Here is a 25,048-nt window from a genome sequence, read left to right as displayed (position 1 = left end):
TTTAGAAGTTTTGCATTATGTTGTGCATATTTGTAAATACTTTAAATTAACGTTCGCATCTACTTCATATATTTAGGAACTGATAAAAATACTTCTGGCAAGTTTTAAATATTTTAACAGCGTTAAGAAAATTTTATTGCAACTCCTAAAGTGACAGCCTAATCTGCCAGCTGCCCTGAGGACATAGCTAGTAACCATATTTTTGGTAAACCAGCTGTAACCAACCAGTGGTAACAACGGGACGTTCTAAGACTCGGATTTTGGTGCTTTCCAAGAAAACTTGTGGACAAGTAGTGGTAAAATGGCGACGAGAAGGTCTACCTCCTCGATAAATACAGCCATCGATCTACTTGCAACCAGTCCGTGTGATCCTCTTCGTGAATTATTCGAAGCTTGCCGGAATGGCGAGGTTTCTAAAGTCAAAAAGTTGGTAACTACACAAAATGTTAACGCCCGTGATACAGCTGGAAGAAAGTCGTCTCCACTCCACTTCGCCGCAGGTAAATAACTGTGGCTGATAACTTTCAACTCTCTATCACCCAAGCTTTCATTTTCACAACCTGATCTGCTCCTAAATTTTTTGGTTTCATAGAATTGAGTTGTTAGTTTCTTTTAGTTTACACTGGTTTTTCATTTTATCCTTATTACTTCCTTTTCACTTTTGAAGTGATGTGTGTTAGCATTATTTGTTGTGACACGCAGCAGAACTCAACAATTGCTTTCACACAAAATTGATTTTCAGTTTCATGGTTTTAATTTACAGGCTTTGGTAGGAGAGACGTTGTGGAACATTTGATTGCCACTGGGGCCAATGTTCATGCTAGAGACGATGGTGGCTTAATTCCGCTTCACAATGCCTGCTCTTTTGGTCACGCAGAAGTTGTTCAACTTCTGCTGAGCGCTGGGGCAGACCCGAATGCCAGAGACAATTGGAATTACACACCCCTGCATGAGGCTGCAATCAAAGGAAAAATTGATGTTTGCATAGTCTTACTACAGCATGGAGCTGATCACACTGTTCGCAATGCTGAAGGTAATGATAAACAATTTTTGGCGCATGTCAGTTCATGGGTTATCTTCATTTATAATGTTATGTTTGTTTGAATAGGAAAAATTCCACTTGATGTAGCGGATGCCACAACACGGCCTGTATTAACTGGCGACTATCGCAAAGAGGAACTTTTAGAGGCAGCTCGCAGCGGAAACGAAGACAAAATCCTTTCACTCTTGACGCCTTTGAATGTAAACTGCCATGCCAGTGACGGTCGCAAATCCACTCCATTACACTTGGCCGCTGGTTATAACCGAACCCAAATCGTTCAGCGGCTGCTGCAGCACGGTGCCGACGTCCAGGCCAAAGACAAGGGTGGTTTAGTTCCATTACACAACGCCTGTTCATACGGGCATCACGAAGTGACGGAGCTACTCGTTCGTGCCGGTGCCAACGTTAACGCCACGGATCTGTGGCAGTTCACTCCCCTGCACGAAGCGGCCTCAAAAGGCCGTCGTGAAGTTTGTTCTTTGCTTCTGGCCCACGGGGCCGATCCAACCTTGTTGAACTGCCACGCCAAGTCCGCCCTGGACGTTGCCCCTTCGCGGGAACTCCAGGACCTTCTCTCTTATGAATTCAAAGGTCATAGTTTATTGGAAGCGGCACGGCAAGCAGATCCAGCTCGCCTCAAGAAATTTCTGTCTGTGGACGTGATAAGTTTCAAACATCCTTACACGGGAGATACTGCGCTGCATTGTGCCGTCGCCTCAACGGGAGTCAAACGAAAGCACGTTGTCGAAATCCTGTTAAAAAAAGGTGCCGCTCCCAATGAGAAGAACAAAGAGCTTCACGCTCCGCTACACATTGCCGCCGACAAGGAACATCTGGATGTTTTAGAAGCCCTACTACGTCACGGTGCCAAAGTCAATGTACTGGACGGCCTTGGTCAAACGGCTCTACATCGCAGCAGTCGAGAAGGGCAAGTGTCTGTGTGTCGACTGTTGCTTCCGTACGGAGCCGATCCGACGGTTGTCTCTCTTCAGGGTTATACGGCCGCCCAAGTGGCTACCGAATCTGTGCAGAAGCTGTTCGCCGAAGAGCCAGCTTTCAGTGCAGCTCCTCCACCAGTCGATCTCGAATACCAGTTACTGGAAGCAGCTAAAGCGGGGTGATTTGGATAATGTCCGTCGTATTTTGGGCTCCAATCCCTCGTCGCAGCTAGTCAATTGCCGCGACCTCGATGGGCGACATTCCACACCGCTTCACTTTGCGGCCGGCTATAATCGACTTGCGGTCGTCGAGTTTCTCCTTCAACACGGAGCCGATGTCCAGGTGAGAGCGTAACATTGATTCCCATACGGCGTGAGGATATATTTAATGTAATTACTTTGTTTGTTCTTATTTCAGGCCAAGGATAAAGGTGGTCTGGTTCCGCTTCACAATGCGTGCTCATACGGGCATTACGAAGTAACCGAGTTGTTGGTACGTGCGGGGGCCAGTGTTAACGTTTCAGACTTGTGGAAATTCACGCCGTTGCACGAAGCGGCCGCCAAAGGCAAATACGACATCGTCAAATTGTTATTGAAGCACGGGGCCGACGCAAGCAAGAAAAACCGAGACGGTCACACGCCTTTGGACCTTGTACGTGACGGCGATCAAGACATTGCCGACCTTCTACGCGGTGATGCCGCATTGCTTGACGCTGCTAAGAAAGGTCACTTAGCCCGTGTTCACAAACTTGTCACCAGCCAGAACATCAATTGCCGCGATTCGCAAGGTCGCAACTCTACGCCACTCCACCTGGCGGCCGGTTACAATAATCTTGACGTGGCGGAATATCTACTCGAACACGGAGCTGACGTCAATGCCCAAGACAAAGGTGGACTCATCCCTCTGCATAATGCCTCTTCATACGGACACTTGGACGTCGCTGCCCTATTAATTAGGTTCAACACGGAAGTAAATGCGACGGATCGTTGGGGATTTACGCCTCTTCACGAAGCGGCCCAGAAAGGCCGCACCCAACTTTGTGCCTTGCTCCTAGCTCACGGAGCCGACCCCCACATGAAAAATCAGGAAGGGCAAACGCCATTGGATTTGTCGACGGCCGAGGATGTCAAGTGTTTGTTGCAAGATGCTATGACACAGCACCTTCCTCCTACGGCTAGCTCGTTGCCCGTTTCGCCCGTCTTCAATCCGTCACCTCGGGGATCGTCCATTGCCACCGGCTGCTCATCTGGAAGCAGCGGCAACACTGCCACCACCTCTAGCAATCCGCCAACCAGTTCAGATACCCTAGTCCTGCCTTCCGGAAATGCGGTCGTTATAGCACCTCCGTGTCCGTCGCCTGGCCTAGCCCCCCTACCTCTCCTAATGCTGGGTCCGGATTCGCCCAACTTGGCGACTGCCTCATCTACCTCTGTGCCTGTTTCATCCAGCGGAGCTCAGATCGGCGATGGCTGCTCTGACAGTGACGTTCCTGAACAGCTTCAGTCCACAACGAGCACCGCTTCCGCCTCCACCATCGTTTCGTTCCTATCCAGCCTTGGACTTGAACACTTGCGCGAAATTTTCGAACGCGAACAGGTGACGATCGACATCCTACTCGAAATGGGTCACGAGGAGCTAAAACAAATTGGAGTTCACGCGTACGGTCACAGACACAGACTCCTCAAAGGTATTTTTCATGTTTTATCGGGTATTGGATTGAGGATATTGAATTATTGTCTTTTTAAATCCTGAATTCTAGGTGTGGAAAAATTCTACAGTCAGTTGGCCGTTTCGGCGTCTAATCCGGGAAGCGGTTGGAATGCAGCTGGATTGGGACCATCTGGAAGCTCGTCTTCGTCGTCGCAGACGACGGGCACGATGCTGATCGATTTGAGCACCGAAGATCAGGAATATCTTACGGTGGAGGAGGAGCTTCAAAGCACAATCCGGGAACACAAGGACAACGGCCATGCTGGCGGCATTTTCTCTCGTTATAACGTTCTTAAGGTTTGAATTCAGTTATGCTATTCGTTGCAACTCAATCTTACAATTCTCTTTTGATTGTTGGCTTTGTTTGTCTAGATTCAAAAAGTTCGCAATCGTCGATTATGGGAACGATATTGTCACCGACGTCGGGAAGTAGCCGATGAAAACGGCGGACAAAGCAACGAACGACTCCTCTTCCATGGTTCTCCTTTCGTTCACGCCATCGTTCAGAAGGGATTCGACGAACGACATGCCTACATTGGAGGAATGTTTGGCGCAGGTAACCTGAAACGAGTCTTGAAATTATTCTTCTTGATGGGGTTTTGAATGCACCGTTCATTTTGTAGGCATCTATTTTGCGGAAAACTCTTCGAAAAGCAACCAATATGTTTACGGGATTGGTGGAGGTACTGGATGTCCGTCACACAAAGATCGGTCCTGCTATTCCTGCCATCGGCAGTTACTCCTCTGCCGCGTTACCATTGGCAAGTCCTTCCTGCAGTTTAGTGCCATGCGTATGGCACACGCTCCTCCAGGTCATCATTCGATTGTCGGACGTCCGAGCACCGGAGGACTCACTTATCCGGAATACGTCGTTTACCGCGGCGAACAGGTAATTGCGATTTCCCTGTTTTGTTTTTGATTAGAGATTCTATTTCATTTCGGTTTTGTATTTTTCTTACACGACGTTATAGGCTTATCCGGAATATTTAATATCATACCAGATTGTCCGTCCGCCAGAAGAGCTCACTGACAAAAACTAATTAACCCGAAAAGCTTTGCTGATGATTGACCGTTTCATTTTATTAATTATTTTTATTTTTTGCTAATTTTTTTTCTCGCACTTAATCTTTCCCCATTTTCAGAAAAGAAAACGTTCTATATCGACCAAATCTTCAGTGTAAATTTATCGATCTTTTATTAAAACTGGGTTGGAAAAAAAAAAAAAAAAACTTCGCTGTGATATTGTGTAACAATGGCGTCTCCAATTTCCCCTGCCGATTTGCTTGTTTAAGTGGGAAGGGCTTTCTCTGTATACATCCTTGTTTTTCGCTACAACCAATCCTTTTATTTTTTCACCCCACACGTGTGAAGTGCAACAAGCAAACAACAAAATAATAATATTTAGACACAACAATATTTGCAAACGAGAAGTTGAGCAAACTAAAAAATGTAATAACCAATTTTTGAAAAAAAAAAACGCCGATTTTGTTTTATTTTTGCGGTTGCTGTTGTATTTCGATTTGTGTCTTTGATTGGAATTTAGGGCGTGATGTTGCTTGATTAATGTGTCGATCTTTTATCACTTATTTCTTTATATGCCCCTCTGTTTTTCTTCCAACTGAAGTTTCTTTTCGCACTGTGTTTTTTCTCAGATGTGTCTTTTTTTTTTCTAACGATGTTTGCCTCTTGTACGAGTGATGCAAAGGGATTTTCTTTTGTTTTTATTCATATTATTATTCGGTTGGGTCTCTAGAATGGATCGATCAATAAACCCATGTGGAATCCTCTCTAGCTAACTTTGCTATTGCGCTAGTTTTCTTTTTACTTATTTTGGTCCCAAAACGGAAAGAGAAGTTATAATAGGAACGTCACGAATGAGAAACCTTCAGCCGCAGTGAAAACATTGGAAGGATGCTGTCTGTTATTGATTTAGGTTCTGTCTGGAAGGATCGACCTAAGCAACGACTGGATGGTGCTGCTCTCTGGACGTTCAACGGTCACTAGACGAAACAGATGATCTGCCACCATCGAATCTCGCAGCAACGCAGGCTCCGACATCCAGCTGGGAGATCAGTCGTCGAGGACGTAGTTCTCTGAAGCTCACCTTCAGTTGAAGTGGTACTTTGCCATTAGTGTTTGATTACTACATTGCGGATCATAGTTGAACCCAATTGCGAAATCAAAACGAAAAAAATGCAATTCCATCGCCTTTTGCTCCGCTTTCTTGTGTGTTTCGCCTCTTTCCATTTCTCCGGTAAGAGTTTTCACAACGACTTGATTTAGTTATGTTTAGATGAAATTAATTGTTTGGGTGCAACATTTTAAAGTGGGGACGCTCGGCTTCGCTAATATGTACGCCAAACGGCTCTACGACGATTTGCTCAGTAATTACAATCGACTCATCAGACCAGTTAACAACAGTACGGACAAGCTGACAGTTTGGTTGAATCTTAAACTGTCACAGCTCATTGAAGTGGTAATAACAATCATTAATTTGAATCCTTCGAATAATTAAATCTGTCTTTTTTTTAGAGTCTAAGAAATCAGGTCATGACCACTTCAATGTGGTTGGAACAGGTAAACGTAGAAAATAGAAAGAAAATCGATTAAAGTAACTAAACTTACGTTCGATGCAAGCAGAAATGGACCGACTATCGTCTGGTGTGGGATCCAGCCGATTACGAGGATGTGGAAATGCTCTACGTACCAGCTGAAAACATCTGGTTGCCCGACATTGTCTTGTACAACAAGTGAGTCGTTCACGTTTCATCATTCCTGTCCCCACAAGATGTTGACATTATCGTATATTCCCTAAACAAGTGCTGACGGAAATTACGAGGTGACCTTACTTACCAAAGCTACTGTCCATCATACGGGTCTGGTCAACTGGAATCCACCGGCCATCTACAAGTCCAGCTGCGAGATGGATGTCGAATGGTTTCCATTCGACAAGCAGAGTTGCCTCATGAAATTCGGATCGTGGACTTACGACGGCCACGAAGTGATGTCCAGCATTCTTCTTTTAAGAAATTATCAATTAAACATTAACTTATCCTTTTTAGGTTGATTTGATGCACATGATGCAAGAGGGTGACAGTGGAATCGATGTCGTCTCGGCCAACATCGTTACTGGTATCAATTTAACTGAATTCTACCCATCGGTCGAATGGGACATTCTCGATGTTCCAGCCAGGAAGAATGAAGAAAGATATCCTTGCTGCGAAGAACCTTATCCAGGCAAGTAATTCAAATGCCTGGAAACAGAAGAAACTTTGGAGTGTTGTAATTGTGTGTCACTACTTTTTCATGTAGATATCACTTTCAATGTGACAATGCGTCGCAAAACCCTGTTCTATACTGTCAACTTGATCATCCCCTGCGTGGGCATCACGTTTCTAACGATTCTCGTATTTTACCTGCCATCCGATTCCGGTGAAAAGGTCACCCTGTGCATTTCAATTCTCGTCTCGCTGACTGTCTTCTTCCTCCTGCTGGCTGAAATTATTCCTCCCACGTCACTGGCCGTGCCCTTACTGGGCAAATATCTCCTTTTCACCATGATCCTGGTGACAGTCTCCATTATCGTCACTGTTTGTGTTCTCAACGTCCATTTTCGGTAGTTTTTCACTGAAACCGCCAAGCGAAACAACAAAAAAGCTGTCTGCTATCGATTTTCTTTCTCTTTCCTGGGCGGGGTTTCCAGGTCGCCTGCTACGCATCACATGTCTCCCTGGGTCAAGAAAGTCTTTACGGTCATCATGCCTCGACTGTTGCTCATGAGTCGACCCATTTACCTTTGCCAGGGAAGTTGTGGTGACGAGAGAAAGAAGAAGAATCAATTCTACAACGGCATCGACTTCGGCAGGTACACGATTCAATTGTTTTTGTGTTTTTTCCCCGATTGGTTCAAGCGTTTCACGTTTGTGTCGTCTGCGAAAACAGGAACGATTCGACACCGTACATTTATGCTCATACTTATCGTAAGAATCCTTCATGCCCGTCGGAGATCCCTGGAGAAACTGTTCCGACTAACGATATCACAGCAACGTTTGAACTTCGTTCTTCCACCTATGGCAGTTACGCTTCAAGCAATCAGCCCAGGCAACCGATTTATCACAGTACGAATTTAGTTTTTCTTTTAATTCTCAGCTTCGAAGTGTGAATTGTTTTCTGGTTTGTGCTAGATTTCGGCCCTTTAACTTATGGCGATGATGATCTATTGCCGCCAGATGTCAGCTGTGCGCTGAGAAGCATCCAGTTCATTGCCAAACACACGAAAGACACTGACAGGGAGATTGAGGTGATTGAAGACTGGAAATTTGTGGCTATGGTTTTGGATCGTTTCTTCCTCTGGATCTTCATCGTCGCCTGTTTTGTCGGCACGGCAGCCATCATCTTTGAAGCGCCATCGCTCTACGACGAGACCATTCCGCTGGATCAGCTATCTCATGCCTATTTTCCAGTAGCGCCGACGGCAACTAAATTGTCTATTTGAAAAACGCAGCATCCATTTTTTCTTCTCTCTTTTTTTTTTCCAGCATCATGAAAACGCAGTTGATCCAGCGTTTCTTTCTTCCGTTATATGTACACATCCATTTTACTTACGATCTTTTTGTCTCACTTGTTCAATCGGAACGGCGTTCTTTTGTCCTTCAACGGTATAAACATCCAACCTTTTTTCTTCTCTCTTTTCCCAGCCACTGTCTTTTAAGTCTGGTTTTCTTTTTCCGGCAAAAAAGAAACAAATCCAATCTTCCGCTTCGGCTCCATTTATGATACATCTTCCTATTTATTATTTATTTTTTTTTTTTCTTGAATTTCTGTTTTTCTCGATTTTCTCTTTTACTTTCTCTTGTTGTTCAATCGTTTTTTTTTTTTCGCCTGGAGAAATAATAAACTTGACTGTGAGAAACAGACGGAGCGAGTCTTAAAAGAAAACTTTGTCGTCGGTGCTGCTACCCATCTACGTCTATCTCCGCCCAATTTCTGACGGCATTATCTTTCACGACTTATCTATGAAAAGAACAAAAAGAAACAAAAATGAAAAATAGCAAAAAAAAAAAAAAAAAAGGCAAACAAAAAAACCTTTGCTGTTTATATTTTATGTATGAGAAGCCCACGGTGAACTATTTTTATACGTTGTGGGCATTAAACAAGTTATGTCGTCCCTTCATGCATAAAATATTGCCCAGCTCTGCGATAAAAACCTAAAAACAAAAGAAATGAAATCAAAAGAAACTAAAAATTCGACAGCGGTTTTAAAGCTAAAGCCATTAAATTCAAGCACATTTACTTTCCTATGTATAAAACGCAACTTTCTTGAAATTAAAACTTTCTTTTCTTTACTCCTGGAAATAAGACGGGATATCTAGGATCATATCAAAGGATCGAATAACAGCGTTCCAGTCACGAAGCGTATTACTTTAACCTTTGGTAATCTATACGAATTAAAATGAACGGGGAAATGAACACGTTACAAGCAACAACAAAAAACAATACAAAAAGGTCATGCCTCTTTGCAGCACGTACTTTTAAGACTCTTAAGAGTTTTCGTGTGCTGCTCTCTGTGAGAAATGAAGGATTCATCCATTACGGAATAAAGAGCAGAGTGTCAGTTACTTTTGTGTTGTTCTTCCGGTAGCATTAAAATGGAGAAGAAAATACGAGTACTTTTTTTTTTCACATCTAGTTAAATCTAATTTTCGATTTGAATTAACCATTACCTTTTGCGGACTATTTATTTTCATTCACACCGTTCAAACTTTGGGCTTTTACCCAACCCGGCCATAGGTTCACGTCTGAAAGTTAAATGTTAAACTGTTAAATGTTACCCTTGGTGTGTCTATATTGACAACATTGTACACCGAAGAAGAGCGTGATGGCATAAAGAAGGATGTACCCAAAACATAATTGAAAAGTGTACAGAAGGATTCATCCACGGTAATATCGTTTAGGAAACTATACAGTCGTGATAATTATATAACTATAGAACGTACATGGTTTGAAAGTAGGTTTTCACTAGGGATTTGGACATCACACACGTGTAAATGTTTAAATGAAAAACTGCCTGTGTGTGTGTAGGAGTAGCTTATTTAATTTAAGTATATAAATAATAGAAATAAGACTAAAACTTTGAGTGATTATCGTAGTTTAAAACATTGAGATTTTTGATCGAATGATCGAAAGAAATGATTTAAAAAAAAATGTGCTAGCGCTGTCTTGATTGGATGATTGGTTGTTCCAGACAAATTAGCAAAAAAAAAGGAAAGTAATTACCTAAGTTAATTGAGAATTTCCAAGAACGATACACGACGAGAGAAAGACTATTAGAAAGTCAGCTCGCACATCAAAAGTTTGCGCTGTTTTTCTTTTCTTGGCCTGTTTTGTTGAGAGTAGGAAGACTTTTCTGGTCACAAAAATAAAATTAGAAAAACAAAAACAAACGTAAAAGAAAACATCCCAAAGTTACCAGTTGGGGATTATTACAGTACGTTTGATCACAACACATTAAGTGTTGGAAGCCGTATATATATATATTTATATTTAAGCTATAGCTAATTAAAGGGAGAGAGCAAGAGAAAAGAGAACGACTTGAAGATGGTTTTTGACTTTGATTGCGAGTCTTTCCTACTAAAATATACGACATCGTCTGGGCGAGACGTGCTGCGTTTTTTGGCGTGAGGATGAAAGTCATTGTCGGGTAAGAGGCGGCCATTCAGAAATCCGGGATGCCGTAAAGTTGCTGGGCGACGAGCGAGTACTTGATGGCCATGTCACTCGAGTCATCGTAAAGGGCCGGAGCGGTGAGCAAGATGACGAATGAGCCGATCACCGAGGCGATGGTGTACATCCACAGGAAGAGCCTATCCAGTACCATGGCGATAAATCCCCAGTCTTTGTCCTCCTGATATTAAAAAAAAATAATAATAATAGCAAATAAAAAAAAAAAGCAAAACAAAAGGATATTTAAGAGATCGACCAGTGGCAGCACCGACCGTAGGCCACACACAGAATGAGATAATAACGTCCCAAAAAGCCTCATCTTTCCCTTTAATAATAGCCAGAGGTTATTACGGAAGAGCGGGGAAAAATAATAATGACACACTTTGCGTCCTGGGTTCCAGCCCAACAACAAAACGAAAAGCCATCAATGTTAATGCACGCCTTTTTTTTCTTCTTGTTGTTGGAAGAAGGAAATGATAAATTTTTGTTTGGAAAATTCCTTTTTACCGCATCGTATTCGTCACGTCGTTTCATGTGATTGCGTATAAACTGGACGTCTCGTATAGCCTTTTGAAGCTCTAGCGGATAGCGTTTGCGACGTCCTAATTGTCCCATGTCACGCAAGTTGGCAGGGACGGGCGGTGGTGGTGGAGGCGGAGGGGGAGGCGATGGTGGCGGTGGAAGATTGTTAAAGTTGATGATTTCGCAAAGCAATTGCGAACCGTAGTTGACTCGTCTCGACCATCTTCTGCCATCCTTTGAATTTAATCGCCTATTGGCGATGTACTGCAATTCAAACAAAAACCAGAACAATCAATCAAAATGTAAATCAAGTTTGTCGACCAGCATTTTTTGAACGCCGTTTGATGGATGACTTCTGTTGACTCTCGGTCAACGCATCACATTTCAGAATAAGATATCGATCAACAGTTTGGACCAAACACAAAAAATTAGACCACAAGTTAAAAATGATGGCGCAAAGAGACATGTGAAACAATGTAAGCTACTAACGTCATCCAAACTTTTATGCTACATTGAACCAAACGATGATAACTAGCTTAATTTGCGAATATGACAGCGAGTCAGCAGACAAATAACTTCCATAGAAACGACGACGACGACTGACTTTGTTGTCAATCAGAGACCCACCCTCGTCTGCCGTGTGCAATCGAAACATCGGACATAACGAGTTGTTTACACATCGATGTATCGACTGCAAATGACCCAGCGTGTAAAGGAAAACATTCTTTTCTATTTAGTCTACTGATATCGGTTGACATTCACTAGTATATTCGTTAGAGTTGCACCCAAAAAGAAGACGGATATCAATTGGCTTTGATGCTTCTTTTCCATAACAAGGTCGTCTCACATCTAGAAGTGCTGACTTGGCCAGTGATTCGAATCTACAGTACGTCTGACTTCTTTCTCTAAATCCTACCTTTAAGACGATTCGTGACGTCATATACATATGAGAAGCAGAACATTTTCAACACAAAACAAAAATGATCAAAAACGTGTACCACATTTGGGTTTCCATTGACATTACATTTTCTGCCATTCCGTTAATTGACGTTAACATTAGATTGTCATCGGATTAAAAAAAAAAAACAGAACTATGAAATCCAGTTAAGTTGTTTCCCGACGCCCTTTGTTTCCCCTTCTTACTCCATCATAAAAAAAAGACATGAAATCAGCCTATAAGGAAAACACTCTGCACACTAGTCCCTACCCCTTACCCCCCGTTCTCGATAAAGTATCAATAGATCTTTTCCGTACTACTTTCCGAAAGGATAACTCACGGAAGGCGGAAGGAATGTTTTCTTTTCCTCCCGAATGTCGGATGCCAAAGTCGATCTATTCGAACGTCTCCGCTCCAACAATTTTGTTCCCAAACAAAAACATATCCCCACTGAAAACGTTACGCACACAAATAGATGCCTAAAGCAATCTTCTATCTTACTCTCTTCCGCCGTAATCATCGGTTTCCCCCTCTTTTATATTACATCTAAATATGCTTTACCGAGTTTCCGAGATTTTTCCGTGCACAACGTTGCCGATAGATCTGATAAACGGCTTACATTTTCTCAAATGCCCTTCGAACAATAGCAGAAATATCAATACTTGGTATCCATACAAGACAGACGTGCACACACATGTGTGTAGAATATAAAGAACTAAATGATAGCAAAAGAAAGCGAATGAATGTAAAAGGATGAAGAAAAGAAAACGCCAATTCGGATGAATGACGATGGTGTACCGCCAAAGGCTAAACACGGAGAAGATATTGCTTGTCATTTCGCGCATCATTTGGTGCGCATATATTGCAATTCCTGCTGCTAGTCATCTCGAAGCCATCGACTCATCCATCCACGACCGAATAATTTAGCACAGTGCACATGATATAACACAAGAGCCGAAAAAGGGGCGACGCCCTTCGCTTATTATTGTCGGCTCACCACATTTTTCCCAACCCTTTCGCTCGATCCTTTTTCAAAAACATCTTCCTACGTTATAGTATATAATCAGTATATATATATAGATATTTTTTTTTGTCCTCCCCTTTGTTTTAAAAGAAAAGAAAAAAGAAAAAACTATGAGATCCTTCGCTTGACTGCATTCTCCAACGGCCCTGTTTGATTTATTCATGTCACGTTTACTGGCGAGGAGGGTCGTCAACTCGCTCTAAAGAACCATATGATATACTGTATATATATGTGTATACCAAGCTGGCCAAGTGCTAAAAGTGGTTTTCTATAAAAGCCGATTCCCCCTCCGCCCCCCAAAAAACCTTGAAAATTCTGCTAGGCTATAATTTATATACCAGCATATCTTATCTCCATCTAGTACGATTAAAACTACGAATAAAAGAAGAAAAACAGACCTTCATTCGTTCCTCGACTTCCTCGTTGACTCGTTTGGGTACCCGCATGAGAAGGATCTTTGGCAGCCGATGGATAAAAATGCGCCGTACCCATGGCGCCATCTTGTGCGTGGATGGTTTGCGGTAATGCATGTTGAGAATGACGATGGTGATGAGGACGGACAGGCCGACGAGGAACATGGTGAAAAGGAGGTATTTGCCCAGCAGGGGGACGGCTAGTGACGTGGACGGGATAATCTCCGAAATGAGCAAGAAGAACATGGTCTGCGACAAAAGGATGCTGATGCACAGCGCCACCTTTTCGCCCGAATCGGCCGGAAGGTAAAACACTAACACGGACAGACAGGAAATGCCGACGCAAGGGATGATCAAGTTGACTGTGTAAAACAGAGTTTTCCGGCGCAGGGTCATATTGAAGAAGATGTCTATTAAACGAGAAAAAGAAACAAAAACAAAAAAAAATGAGCGAATGATTTGTTTGTTTGTTTTGTATACATGTTTTTGGCCTTTTTTTCTTTTTTTGTGATGCGGATCCAGAACTCATTCGTAACTGTCCAATCCAGTAAAGGCACTCAAACTTGATGGGGATCACGAGCATTTAGGAGGGGAGACAGGACCGAACGGATAAGACATGAAAAACACACGGATCGTGTGATCTTGACGGATCGTTTTCTATACGAGTAGGCACAAACATATCTCTTCCATCCGGATATCTTTTCTTACTTACGTACTTTTTAATCCCCCAGTGTAATTTTCGTTTTCTTTTCTATGAGATCTGTTATTATTTTTTAAGGTAAGATCAAACTTTACCGGGATAAAACTCGTTGGGGCAGCACTCGTAGAATTTCTCGTGACGTTCAGCCGGAACGCTGATTATGTCCCATTCGACGCTGGGGTAGTAGTCCTTCAAGTTGATGCCAATCTCCACCAGGTTGTCTGACGAGTTGATGTGTCTCAAATCCATCTGGGGAAATGAAAAAAAATAAAAATTTGGCAAAAATGGACATTGGCCAAATGCAAAAAACCAAGAACCGGAATGCAAATCAAAACTCGTTACCCGTCATTCTTAATTAATTTTTTTTCCCCTTCATCAACCCTTATTTTATTTCCCACGTACACCCCCAAAAAAATAAATAAACAAACAAACACTAGAAGAAGGTTGAAGGAAGAGAGGGATTTTGCTAGCGTCGTTATATTCGGGCCGGCAGCCAAATCGGATCCATCAGAACTGACAGCCATGTAAAAAGAGAGGTCCTTCTTCTGCGCTCCAACACACACGAAGGACAACTAGGATACGGAATGACGAACCAAAAGAATCTTTCCATTTTTCTGAATCTATTTTCCATCTGACAAGATGAAAGAAGGCGAGTAAAAAAACGGAAGTGTTAGATTTGCCAAAGAAAAGGGATAGCTAGCTTAGCACTTATAAGACGGCCACAGAACGTTGTTTTATTTTTTCTTAGTAACACACACGCTTTTGCTACTATATAGTTGATTAGAAATGAGGAAAAAGAGGCCTACACCCGCCGAGAAAGGAACACCATTTCCCCCCTTTTCCTGGTAATAGAGAACTATCCAGCGGAGTGGTGAAACGAATGCCGCATGGCGCAAAGGCCTTCTCCCAGTGTGTGTGTGTGTAATGATCATTTCCCTGGTGGCAGTTGGCCCATTAGCTGTTCTATTCAACACACCGCGTCCGCCTTCTTCCAGTCTATCGCCTATTTTCTCATCTTCGACCTCGACGACTACATCTCCTAACGATAACACATTTCCATCCGAATTTTTTCTTTCTAGTCCAACAACTTTTTCCTTTGCTTCACCAAAAAAAAAAATGGGAATGAAAAGATCTTGCAATTAACCGCAATAGATGTTATTGCCAGCAGTAGGGAGAATGTGACCCCCAACACACTGTCACTTTGCCCCCACCTAAAAGTTTAGTAGAGTTATCGAATAGTGTTAGACATGAACAATTGAATGTCGGCGAAAGTGTGGCCGGACGTTGTTCTTTTTTACCTGTAGACCGTTGTGAGACCAGGGACCAAACTTCAAGAAGCATGTCTGCGTGTCAAAGGGGAACCACTCGACGTCAATTTCGCAATACGATTTAAAAATAGCTGGAGGGTTCCTGCGTAGTGCAAAGGACCAATTCATTAGTGCGGGACGTAGAAAAATGAATTAGGCTTGAAAAATTGTAGTTTTGAAAATACCATTTGACGTGGCCGTCGAAGTGAAGTATCGCTTTGGTCATTGTAGTCACGACGTATTCTCCATCGGCGCTGCATCAAACATAAACCAATAACAACATGTCACATACTACTCTCATATCATTTTTTTCCATTTTGAATTTTGCTGTGCCAATTGACAGATTGTTATCGTAACTTTAAATAAATAACAATGTGACAGATGGTGTATATTCGTCATAAAATGAAATTACTTGTTATACAGAAGAATATCTGGTAGCCATAGAAGTTCAGACGGGACGATCAGTTGCTCCACGCCGCCATACTCGTCCGGATCCCAATTTAGTTTCGAATCCATCCAATCCTTAAACATAAAAAAAAAAAATCAATAGAACATGTAGATAACACATGCGTTTGGGCTATAAATATTTCAAAACAAGAATTGTTCCATTGAACGTAAAAAAAAAAACATGCGTTTTTTTTTTTGCGGAATATCAATCAAATCGCCTAAGGCTATCCAAGTCAATAACACTCGGTCGAAGCTGACGCATCCCATCTGTTATTCGAAACATCTAAAGAAATTTTTACACATTCCCAGTCCAAGAAAAAATAAATATATATAAATATCCAGGGAGGAGGAGAAGTAAATAGTTGGATAGTGAAACGAGAACATAAACCAAGTGATGTTGAATCTCGCGTGATGTCTTATACATAAACAGCACATGAAAACGGTGAATGTGTGTGGGTGTTTTATAATACAAATAAAAACAAACGGGCAAGCGTGCGGCAGTACGGCCAGCAAATATCTGGGAACTCCGGGGGGGTAGGAGGGTTTATTTGCCTTTCGGCGGCCCAGCACTTTGCCATTATTGATCCCAATTGGAAGCTGCTGCAAAGGCTAATGCAGCTGCCGCTTTACTTTACAGAAAAACTACTAGGCAAAAAGAAAGGGGGACCCCACTTTAACTATATCGACTAGGGCGTATCTATGTATTACGCCTACAGGGCAGAAACATAAAAACTTAGTCACGCCTCAAAGATCTACATAAAATAGTTGTACTTGCTCTTTTGTCCGGTATATTAGACAACAAAGACGGGAAAAAAGAAAAACCTTTTGGCCTTCCAGTTTTTTTTTTTTGGCATTTGCAAGACCTTTTTACTACTCATCTCTCGGGGGCGAATAGGTGCATCACATTTTCAAATCCTCGTTCGAAAAATATCGATCCGCTTTCTAGAGCCGACCAAGTCTTTCCCCATTTACTGTGAAACAGCACAATAGAGAACTACCTCTCATAACTTAATCAAGCACGTCGTTAACTAGGCTATAGAGCGAAGGGAAAACGAACAGGGGCAAAAAGCAGCGGGTAGCTTGTACATAGGTTATACAATCTAATCAAAACAAGAAAACTCTATCGACTTAACCCAAACGCTCCCTACCATTTTGATAGACGACGTCTATACCCACCCTATGGAATGCTTTTCTAACGTTTTGGAATAAGTTATGAGGTTTATATTTTCATTTCTTTTAACTCATCATTACGGCATTATTTTTCAAAGTTTTGTTTTTTGCTTTGTTTTCCTATTCTCCCTGTTTCCCGTCGTTTTCCACCGGGAATTTGCTTCATCCGGATCGTACATCTTGATTTATCAACGCCCCGGTTTGCTGCTATGCTATCTGATATTACGTTGCTACATCTATCTTTGCTATTTCTGCATGTTTGGATCGTATAACAGCGGAGGGGGAAAAAAAGTGATGTAAACATTTATACTTTTATGTAGTATAATATGTTTTTCTTCTCTGTTTCGCCACTTGACAACAGCATCTCATTTTATTTTTTCGGATATAACAAGCTCGGGTGGTAAGGGGAGGAGCAACTAAATGTCTAAAATAACAAATGTAAAAGAAAGAAAAAGGAAATGGGAATAGGCTCGTTTCTTTTCTTTCTTTCCGTCCCTTCCGAGTTATAATAACACATCCCTTCCTTACCCATTCTCGTTCCCTTTATTTTCTTCGCCCCTTCCCTTTCTACATGCATTTAGACTTGTGTCAAGACATTTCCTCCAAAAAAGGACACAAGTTTGGGCATTCTTTCTATAGATGCAATAGGCAAAACACGTAAGTATACAGGATGTAAAAAAAGATCTCCCCTTTAATCTACATGTCTTCAATTTCATTTCCAGCTCTGTTGTAAGCCATGTAATATTATAGATTGATGTGCATTAGGCAAGACTGATAGGCCACCTGACCTCCCTCGACTGGCCTACAGCAGACAACAACAAAGTGTTGGAGTTTCTTAATAGATGCAACACATCTAAACTAGAACGTGGCAAAGCTGACTTTACACAAAGCAAAGAATAAGAGATGTTTTTACTTACATGTTCGACCCAAACATTGGTAGTGAGAATCTGGTTCTTCAGGTCCTGCATGTTTGAATAAAGAAAAGTTTTGATTTTAAAAAGTGCATGTCAAATACGTTGCATTGAATTCTCAATATAAAGACATGGGCTCACAAGGGAAATGTAATAACCTGTTATGCATCGAAATGGCGTTTCTTTGACCAGTTTTTTGCCTTGCCATATTTTACTAGCAAGTGTAAGTGGCAGGCACGTTGACAACTCTTTACAAGTTTGGCTGTCGTCTGCATCGCCACGTATAGTAGTAGTGAATAAATAAAAATGTCATTTCAAAGAAAGCCGGTAACTGAAATATCTCATAATCAAATAGAACACAGCGACAACCACTTTAAATTTTGCTATAAATTTTTTTATTGAATAGGCTTTACAAGAATTTCCAGGAGATTTTCTTTATTTGAAATTTCGTTATTTTAGTCACGTAACTTAAGCCTAGCTTATTCGAATTAATTGTTACCCACGATTTTGCAATAATGGCACGTACCAACGAATTTCATTTACATTTAAAATCCGCTAAGCCCATCAGCACGTCCTATCTTTCTTTTTCCCACCTTGCTTTCAACAAAATGGCGGTTGGAACTCGTCACCCGATGTGACTGAACGTTGTCACTTGTAAATACAGATGCACTGACCCTGAACTTACTTAACAGATGTACCCGGGTACCATCTTTTTCAAGCATTACATCACACTCGAGCCACGATCTCGCCAGTTCCAATTCCCGTCGTAAAAAAAGTTTGAAGTATCGGAGAATTCAAAAAACATTTTTTGAGCTCTGCTGGCTTGGTGCCTACTATACAAACGCTAGTGGAATGCCATTGCATATAATAACCGGGCCATTTCGTTTCAGTTCACAGGGTTCATCCACACAAATAAATTCGAGCAATGGGTAAACTTGCTTGAAATGATTTTTGAATCTATCTTTGCCAACTTTTGCCAACTCGCCATGTTGTACTTTTCATGTTTGAGAAATACGTGGTGAGTCACCACTGGTGACTAAATGGCGCCAAAAAAACAGCTGATACTGCCCCGTCTGAGGGTGGCATCGGCTAGAACCAAATAGGATTTTCCTAATTCAAACTAATTCAAACTTTACAGCGAAGCTATTGCGTAATTAAACGAGGCCAACATCGTCTTTGATTTTATAATAAATGAACCCAGCTCTCCTACTAATCTAGAGTCATGATTAAAAAACCAATTAATTTGCTATCCTAGTACCAAGGCTATTATCAAAGACAAGTTCATAAATCAAGTATGGCAGTTTGTACAGCGCAAGAAGAAATTTACTTTTCATTATGAGATCTGAAGAAATTCTAAGTGTAATGTAAAAAAGAAGGTAAATTACCTTAGGGGGTACGTACATTAACAATGGCTCCTAATTATTGCTGATATTGTCGTAGATTGCACAAGCAGCATACACGTATCAGAGTCGTCACTTGACCGTAAATTGCCCTAATGATTGTTGCCTCTGGCCTTATTCTAACGAATTAAAATGGCTACCAAGGCTGTTGCCAAGTGGTTAGCGGAACCCTAAATAGTCAACCTACACAGAAATATAATGAAGGATCTTTCGTTCTAAACAGAAAAATAGATTGTAAGATGTGAAATTACACACAGTAAAAAGAATACATGCTCGTAATGCAAATATTTTATAAGCCTGATTTGATTTTCAACACGTTCGAAATGAGACGTTCTATAATTATGGCAATGCTGTGTGCCGAATCAGCAGTAACTTTTTTCGAGAAATAACTTTTTTTCATCATACACGTGTGAGATTTGCGTCATCGCTCATTAGTGAGCACTTGCTCGTCCCGAGTTTTGAGAACCTAGTTTGCAAACTTTTCTTTTTGGTTAACGCTCCCAACACTCGGGTTGAAGTACGCATCCTACTTTAGGTAAGTTGTACGATTACATAAATATAACAATCCTATTTCTAAGGGTCATTCAATTTTTCTTTTCCTGGCTTTTCACCGGAGTCGTTTTAGAGATAGAAACATGTGTTTATCTATACATCAACAGGTGTTTTATCTCTAAACATCTTGAGAAATGCCTCTTTAATCTGCTGAATATATCCAATAATTTTACCCTTGAATCATTTTATTAAGTGTCAACTACTTTGAAGTTGTTGCAGGAATTCTTCCTATATTTAATTACAAGCTATTAAAAATGACATTCATCCATCTCTTGCAGTGCCTGCAATAACGGAGTTCTTTTAATTTATACAGTTGCTTCAAGACAAGAAGGTACTACTTGTTTCAGCTTTCCAATCTCTATGCTAATCTAAAGGCCACATAGGCTTCCTCGAACAAAAAATGCTGCAAGTAAAGTTTACTTTTCTCTTGTTCCTTGGCGTTTAGTCAGAGACTGCACCAGAAAATAAAATCAAAATTATCATTCAGCATTAGCCATTAATCTAAGGCTCTTGTTTTAATGCTAATTTTTATTTTTAAATCTATACAATTGACCTAATGTGAAATGCCCAAATGATGCCTATGGTTATGATTCAATCTGCCTATACGAGTATGATTATGCACGTTGAATTCATGCCATTACATCAAATGTGTTTAAGCACTTGCCTCTAGTAAAAATTTAATACATTTTCAGCAAAAAAGAATTGGCTCTCAACACAAAAAAAAGTGTGGGTGGGGGGACATGAGCTAGATCCATAAAAACCTGGGGTTTTACGACAGCTCGCTCTAAATTGCAGCATCAAACAACAAAATATTTTCTTTCGCGAGTCACCAAAATGTCAGCAGCAGTGCCTTTTTTTTTTATTAAGAAATGTCCCTTCCTTTCACGAGCTTCGTCCAATTGTATTCGTTCTATGTCGGTAGAGCCCACACAATCCCCATTCCTTCGTAACAGCCAGGATTCATCATCGCCCAGTTCTCATATCTTTGGGTCCATCATCGCTTTTGCGCAGCCTAGTGATGAATTATTACATATTTGATGATGCTGCTGCTGCTGTGGCTAAAGCTGTTTTGTCGTGAGGGAGAATGCGAGTAAACGGGAGGGCTCGTTATTGTTATTGGCCTATCAGTCGTTTGTGTCTGTTGCTGCTGTTAATATTATTTAGGTCATCCTGTTGTGTGCCTCTGTTGGATTTCGCTTTTCATTTCAGCACCAGTAGAATTATATGTTTATGTACACAGAGTGGGCTCGTCCATCACGACACGCGGCTGCAACAGAAGCAGCAATCCAATTTCCCGTCGTCTGTGTGTGTGTGTGTGTGGCAACGTCCTTTTTCGCTGTAATAGTTCGACTATAGACTCGATGTAGGAAATAGGAATTCCCAGCCCTGAACTCACGAGCTCTCGAGATATACACACTATATTACTTTGACTGTATAGAGACGTTATATAGCAATTGATATTGGGAGTCTTGAAGAAGAAAAAAATGCACTTTTTTTTTTTCTTTTTGCTTGAACGTTTATACAGGGAAAAGCACTCGAGTTTGATTGCGCTAGAAAGAGCTGAGCAAGCGGGAGCTATATATGGGGGTGGGCGATTTCGGTTGTATAAAGGAGACAAAGTCAATAAATAAAATAGTTACTTTTCTTGAAAAATCCAATTGTGAAATGACACAACAACCGCAGCCGGAGAATAGTCGATAGAAATCATCCGCACGCGGAGTTAAAATTACGGATTAATATTTTTCATTCGCTGAAAATATAAAAGTCGCTGGACTTTTTTATTTTCTGTTCTCAGATTTGATTGTGGATCAATTTCCTGCAGAAAGGCTCCTCCTATATGTCGTAAAAATAAAGCTGACGTTGTTGTGTTTGTTGTGCTCTTCTCCTGTATAGCCCACGGCCGAACCTTTTCTAAACAGTATCTCATCTGGTCAATTGTTGATCCAGCGTACACACACAAAAGCCCCCCGTATCCTTTTTTATTTTTTTTTATTTAAGAGTAGCAAGACCAGCAAGTTTATATTATTATATGTACAGAGGAGAGCTATATCAAATGTTCCAGTCAACTGGAATCTTTTCTATAGAGAGAGAAAGGGAGGGTTGCTTTATCAATGTTGATCCAGGATGGCATCTATGGAGACATTTGGCGTTGATTGACTAGACAAGAGGCTAGGAGAGATTCTCAAATGTTATGCAGTAAATGCAATATAGTGTATACGCAAAGCCTCGGAATGTTTACGCTCTAGAAGAAAGAAAAGAGACAAGGAAATCTGATTTTTCTTTTTTCTCTCTCCTGTCTGCCTTTTCAAATGTTCACTCCTTCACTTCCTTTTGTTGCATGCGCAGAAAGAACATTGAATCGAAAACTGTTGAATCGAGAAAGAAAGGGCCGTACCACAATACGATTCCCGCAAAGTAGGGGTCGTTTGGCTTGTGGTAAATGTTGGGACAAAGTCATGAGCAAGACGAAAACCCTCAATCCTTTCATTTTCAATTTGCTAAATGGAGCGACCGTTGTAAGTCTGCTGGTCGAGCATAGACCTTGACCATTTGAGTTCTTTTTAACAATTTATTTTCTTTTATTATATGTGGACATATTCCTTTATAGGCTTTCTACCCGTGTTCTTGACGTCTTCACCGATTGTTATAGCATTCAGTTCAAAGAAGACGAACAAGTTTAGCCTTCACGACCTGAAAGAAAGACGTCGTCAAATTGGCAATTTTGATATTCTGTTTTTTTTATATATTTATTTATTTATTCGTTTTTCTAAAGGCCACGTTTTTATCCCCCCGTTTTATTGATTTTCTTTCGTCTGCATACGTCTGAAAGCGGCCGTTCTATTCAGGAAGGAACAAGCAACGTTGCCGTCATCGTCCAAGGTTTCCCATGATGAATATACAATGAAACCTCGTCCAGTTCATGGGATTGCCCTAGAAAGAACAAAACAACGATCCATACTGTTTCGAAAACAGGTTTATCCCTAGCTCACCACCCCAGGACAACGTAAGGGAAAGGTATATGTCGCCATCTTGGCACAGATATGCCGAGAGTAAGCTTAACCAAGTCACGTACCACAAAAACGTGTCTTGACTCTCTTTTGTTTTTATTTATGAAATAGTGTGCAGTCCTCTGTGTATACGGTCGTGTTATTCGCAGGACTAGGAAATTCCGCGAAATTGGGAAAAAAGAAACTCACCAAATCGATCAGCTGTGACAGATGGAGACCAAGGCGGACAGTGACCACTTCGCTGTTATTACTAACAGGTCGAATAAGCCGATTGTAATGACTCAGCAGATCATCGTAGAGTCTTTTGGCATCAGGATTGGCTTCAGATGGCCTGATGACGACCACACTAATGAACAGGGTCGTCACTATCATCTGGCTGAAGGCAACAACGGTCCGGCAACTCTGTCTGTCCAACAACATGTCGACCAGCTTTTTCCCTCTGCACTCGCTCTTGTTTTGGTCGTCTGTTATTGTCTTGTGCGTGGATTGTCTTGCTTTATTCTTCTTCTATTCCCCCTTTAGTTGTAGGAAAGCTCAACAGGCCGGCTTCTCTTGTTCGGCGTTGATCTTGGGGTCAACAAAGGTGGACGTCTGTGGTCCCACTGCTCAAAACACTGAGGGGAGGAGTCGAAGGCCGTATATCTTGAACCAAAGAGAATAATAATGGCCGATCGAGTTCTATAGGGATACACTGTTCTCACACGAAGGAGCTGCACATGCACTAAAGCATTCGGCTATCTGGGTATGTAATTTCCTTTACAGTCTAAACGATAACTTTGAAAACATTTCCAGTCACCTTTTTTGTACAATGCTCTTTCTAGTCGGTCACTTGAAGAGTTTGTTGTCAACACACAAGCTGGCCAGAAACACAGGTTGCACCAACCGATGGGAAGATTTCGCTGGATGCTGTGTAGACACGTCAGGTGGCATCAGTATGGTACGGATGAAACAGCCGCCATGAACGCCGCCATCGAAGGATGAGGCGCACGCACACACTCGCTACACACACACACACACAGGGAGGAAGGCTTCACGCACACACACAGAGGCAAAAATGTGGCATAAAAGGGGGGAGGCAGTGTGTGGGTTGTCAGAAGCTCCTGGGATGGTCAGATCTCAGGAGAAAAAGACTAAACTAGTAGCTGGAACGTCGATGGTGGCGCTATCGTTTGCGACTTGCGCAATTGATGGCAATCGGTTCGATATTTTACTAAACAGTTTTGGCCATCCTTCGTTTAATGTCAACTTCTGCAGGGCAAATCAATCAATTTCCTTATTGATTTGAGTTGTGTCGTCACTAGGGGAATTAAGAATGAATATTTTAATTCTTCAATACCATGAGGCAAAATCCTTTCGTTTTCAAGACTGTCATTGGCTGCACGGTAAATGTGGGTATGATTAATTTCGGTGCAAGATGATTGCGCATATTTTTGGTAAACGATTGCATGGGTGATGCGCACCGACGGGCGAGGCTGTTTTGTAAATCAATCAACCAAGTTTTGCTTGATTGCGCAGACCTCCTTTCTATAGGCGAACCACTCGAAGCGAAAAGGACGGGCGTCTGCAAATAGAAGCGCCCGGGAGCCAAAGAGCTTTTGCTACATCTGTATCAATAGATACATAACGCAATGCGGTCTAATTCGATTTCCATTGAAAATCAATTACAATCTCTACTACTTAATCAGAAGGACAACGTCGTGATCCACATATTTTATAGCACTATCCAGGACCGTACACAATATCCCATCAAAATCATTGATTTGTGTGAATACGCAGAGAACTATACACATGCAATCATCTAGTAATTATAAGAATAACAGTTGACGAGCTGTCTGAAATGGAATCGATAAAAGTAAATTTTAAAATAGGATTCTAGAGGTAATTATGTGATTGCGAGGAAGTGTGGGGATGGTAACCGGAAGATTTTGAGTTTTTTGTGGCTCAAATGATGTCAAACAAACAAGTATAACACTCATCCTTGTTATCGACTTCCTTTCTCTTTTGCGTATGTGTAGATTGAATATCTTTAGCACATAATGGGCTGCAACACTTCCAGGGGAAAAATAGCTAGTGCTTCCATTGTTGTGTGTTTCATGTTAATATCCATTATGCTCGTTGTTGGTCCATGCGATTCACGTTCTTTTCATCTGATATTCAATGAGGCGTTCAGAAAGGTGAAGGAGGGAAAGAAATCCATAAAAATGTGCAGGAATTGACCGAGGTAGATATTGCTGTACTTGGTA

General features: G+C 41.5%; 3 protein-coding genes and 2 long non-coding RNA genes across 17 annotated transcripts; 4 read left to right on the top strand and 1 right to left on the bottom strand.

Moving 5' to 3' along the window:
- The first annotated feature begins 53 nt into the window (after positions 1 to 53).
- Positions 54 to 5,487, top strand: LOC116921733 (poly [ADP-ribose] polymerase tankyrase-2). The gene is given in 9 exon segments (XM_032928073.2): positions 54 to 500; positions 764 to 1,033; positions 1,109 to 2,157; positions 2,159 to 2,323; positions 2,399 to 3,668; positions 3,741 to 3,988; positions 4,064 to 4,247; positions 4,315 to 4,580; positions 4,663 to 5,487. Coding segments are annotated over 9 exon segments (3,720 nt in total). The 5' UTR covers positions 54 to 301; the 3' UTR covers positions 4,732 to 5,487.
- On the bottom strand, positions 5,161 to 23,225 carry LOC116921745 (acetylcholine receptor subunit alpha-L1). Of its 8 annotated transcripts, XR_006645740.1 has the most exons (19): positions 18,372 to 18,481; positions 17,987 to 18,114; positions 17,852 to 17,896; positions 15,730 to 15,839; positions 15,503 to 15,571; positions 15,309 to 15,420; positions 14,106 to 14,259; positions 13,296 to 13,720; positions 10,922 to 11,200; positions 9,968 to 10,595; positions 9,415 to 9,489; positions 9,221 to 9,322; positions 8,985 to 9,129; positions 8,777 to 8,898; positions 7,486 to 8,704; positions 7,108 to 7,421; positions 6,545 to 6,945; positions 6,317 to 6,466; positions 5,161 to 5,795 (listed from the first exon to the last, which is right to left on the bottom strand). XR_006645740.1 is itself a non-coding variant. In XM_032928089.2 (9 exons), exons 1-9 carry the CDS (start codon positions 23,223 to 23,225, stop codon positions 10,407 to 10,409), a joined length of 1,614 nt encoding a protein of 537 aa, XP_032783980.1. In that variant the 3' UTR covers positions 9,512 to 10,406. The 8 variants fall into 8 exon arrangements, 1 of the variants encoding a protein (XP_032783980.1); XR_006645739.1 differs by lacking the exons at positions 17,987 to 18,114; positions 18,372 to 18,481 and adding an exon at positions 22,995 to 23,225 and having other exon boundaries at positions 7,011 to 7,421; XR_006645738.1 differs by lacking the exons at positions 17,987 to 18,114; positions 18,372 to 18,481 and adding an exon at positions 22,995 to 23,225.
- Positions 5,732 to 8,298, top strand: LOC116921777 (acetylcholine receptor subunit beta-like 2). The gene is made up of 10 exons (XM_032928130.2): positions 5,732 to 5,945; positions 6,019 to 6,167; positions 6,224 to 6,268; positions 6,332 to 6,441; positions 6,512 to 6,692; positions 6,754 to 6,928; positions 7,004 to 7,307; positions 7,395 to 7,556; positions 7,634 to 7,809; positions 7,876 to 8,298. The coding sequence occupies exons 1-10, from the start codon at positions 5,885 to 5,887 to the stop codon at positions 8,184 to 8,186; spliced, it is 1,674 nt and encodes a 557-aa protein (XP_032784021.1). The 5' UTR covers positions 5,732 to 5,884; the 3' UTR covers positions 8,187 to 8,298.
- Positions 17,436 to 18,005, top strand: LOC116921799. The gene is made up of 2 exons (XR_004393623.2): positions 17,436 to 17,591; positions 17,700 to 18,005. It is a non-coding gene; the product is annotated as an uncharacterized LOC116921799 (long non-coding RNA).
- Positions 19,614 to 24,090, top strand: LOC116921791. Of its 6 annotated transcripts, none has more exons than XR_006645763.1 (5): positions 19,614 to 19,780; positions 20,008 to 20,128; positions 20,181 to 22,847; positions 22,917 to 23,547; positions 23,627 to 24,090. It is a non-coding gene; the product is annotated as an uncharacterized LOC116921791 (long non-coding RNA). The 6 variants fall into 6 exon arrangements; XR_006645762.1 differs by having other exon boundaries at positions 19,871 to 20,128; XR_006645761.1 differs by having other exon boundaries at positions 20,111 to 22,847.
- Positions 24,091 to 25,048: the final 958 nt, after the last annotated feature.

This window comes from Daphnia magna, linkage group LG4, assembly GCF_020631705.1.
Source record: "Daphnia magna isolate NIES linkage group LG4, ASM2063170v1.1, whole genome shotgun sequence".
Classification (NCBI taxonomy): Eukaryota; Metazoa; Arthropoda; class Branchiopoda; order Diplostraca; family Daphniidae; genus Daphnia; species Daphnia magna.
This window is presented reverse-complemented; position numbering and strand designations above follow the sequence as displayed.

What these genes read in the sequence shown, in the direction of transcription:
- LOC116921777 (XM_032928130.2), top strand. Translation starts at nt 5,885, where the DNA reads ATGCAATTCCATCGCCTTTTGCTCCGCTTTCTTGTGTGTTTCGCCTCT. An exon ending in TGTCACAGCTCATTGAAGTG is followed by an intron (nt 6,168 to 6,223) that starts GTAATAACAATC and finishes TCTTTTTTTTAG; the next exon opens with AGTCTAAGAAATCAGGTCAT. An exon ending in GGACTTACGACGGCCACGAA is followed by an intron (nt 6,693 to 6,753) that starts GTGATGTCCAGC and finishes TATCCTTTTTAG; the next exon opens with GTTGATTTGATGCACATGAT.
- LOC116921745 (XM_032928089.2), bottom strand. Translation starts at nt 23,225, where the DNA reads ATGTTGTTGGACAGACAGAGTTGCCGGACCGTTGTTGCCTTCAGCCAG. An exon ending in CCCCAACGAGTTTTATCCCG is followed by an intron (nt 13,721 to 14,105) that starts GTAAAGTTTGAT and finishes CTCGTTTAATAG; the next exon opens with ACATCTTCTTCAATATGACC. An exon ending in AAGTCGAGGAACGAATGAAG is followed by an intron (nt 11,201 to 13,295) that starts GTCTGTTTTTCT and finishes TTTGAATTGCAG; the next exon opens with TACATCGCCAATAGGCGATT.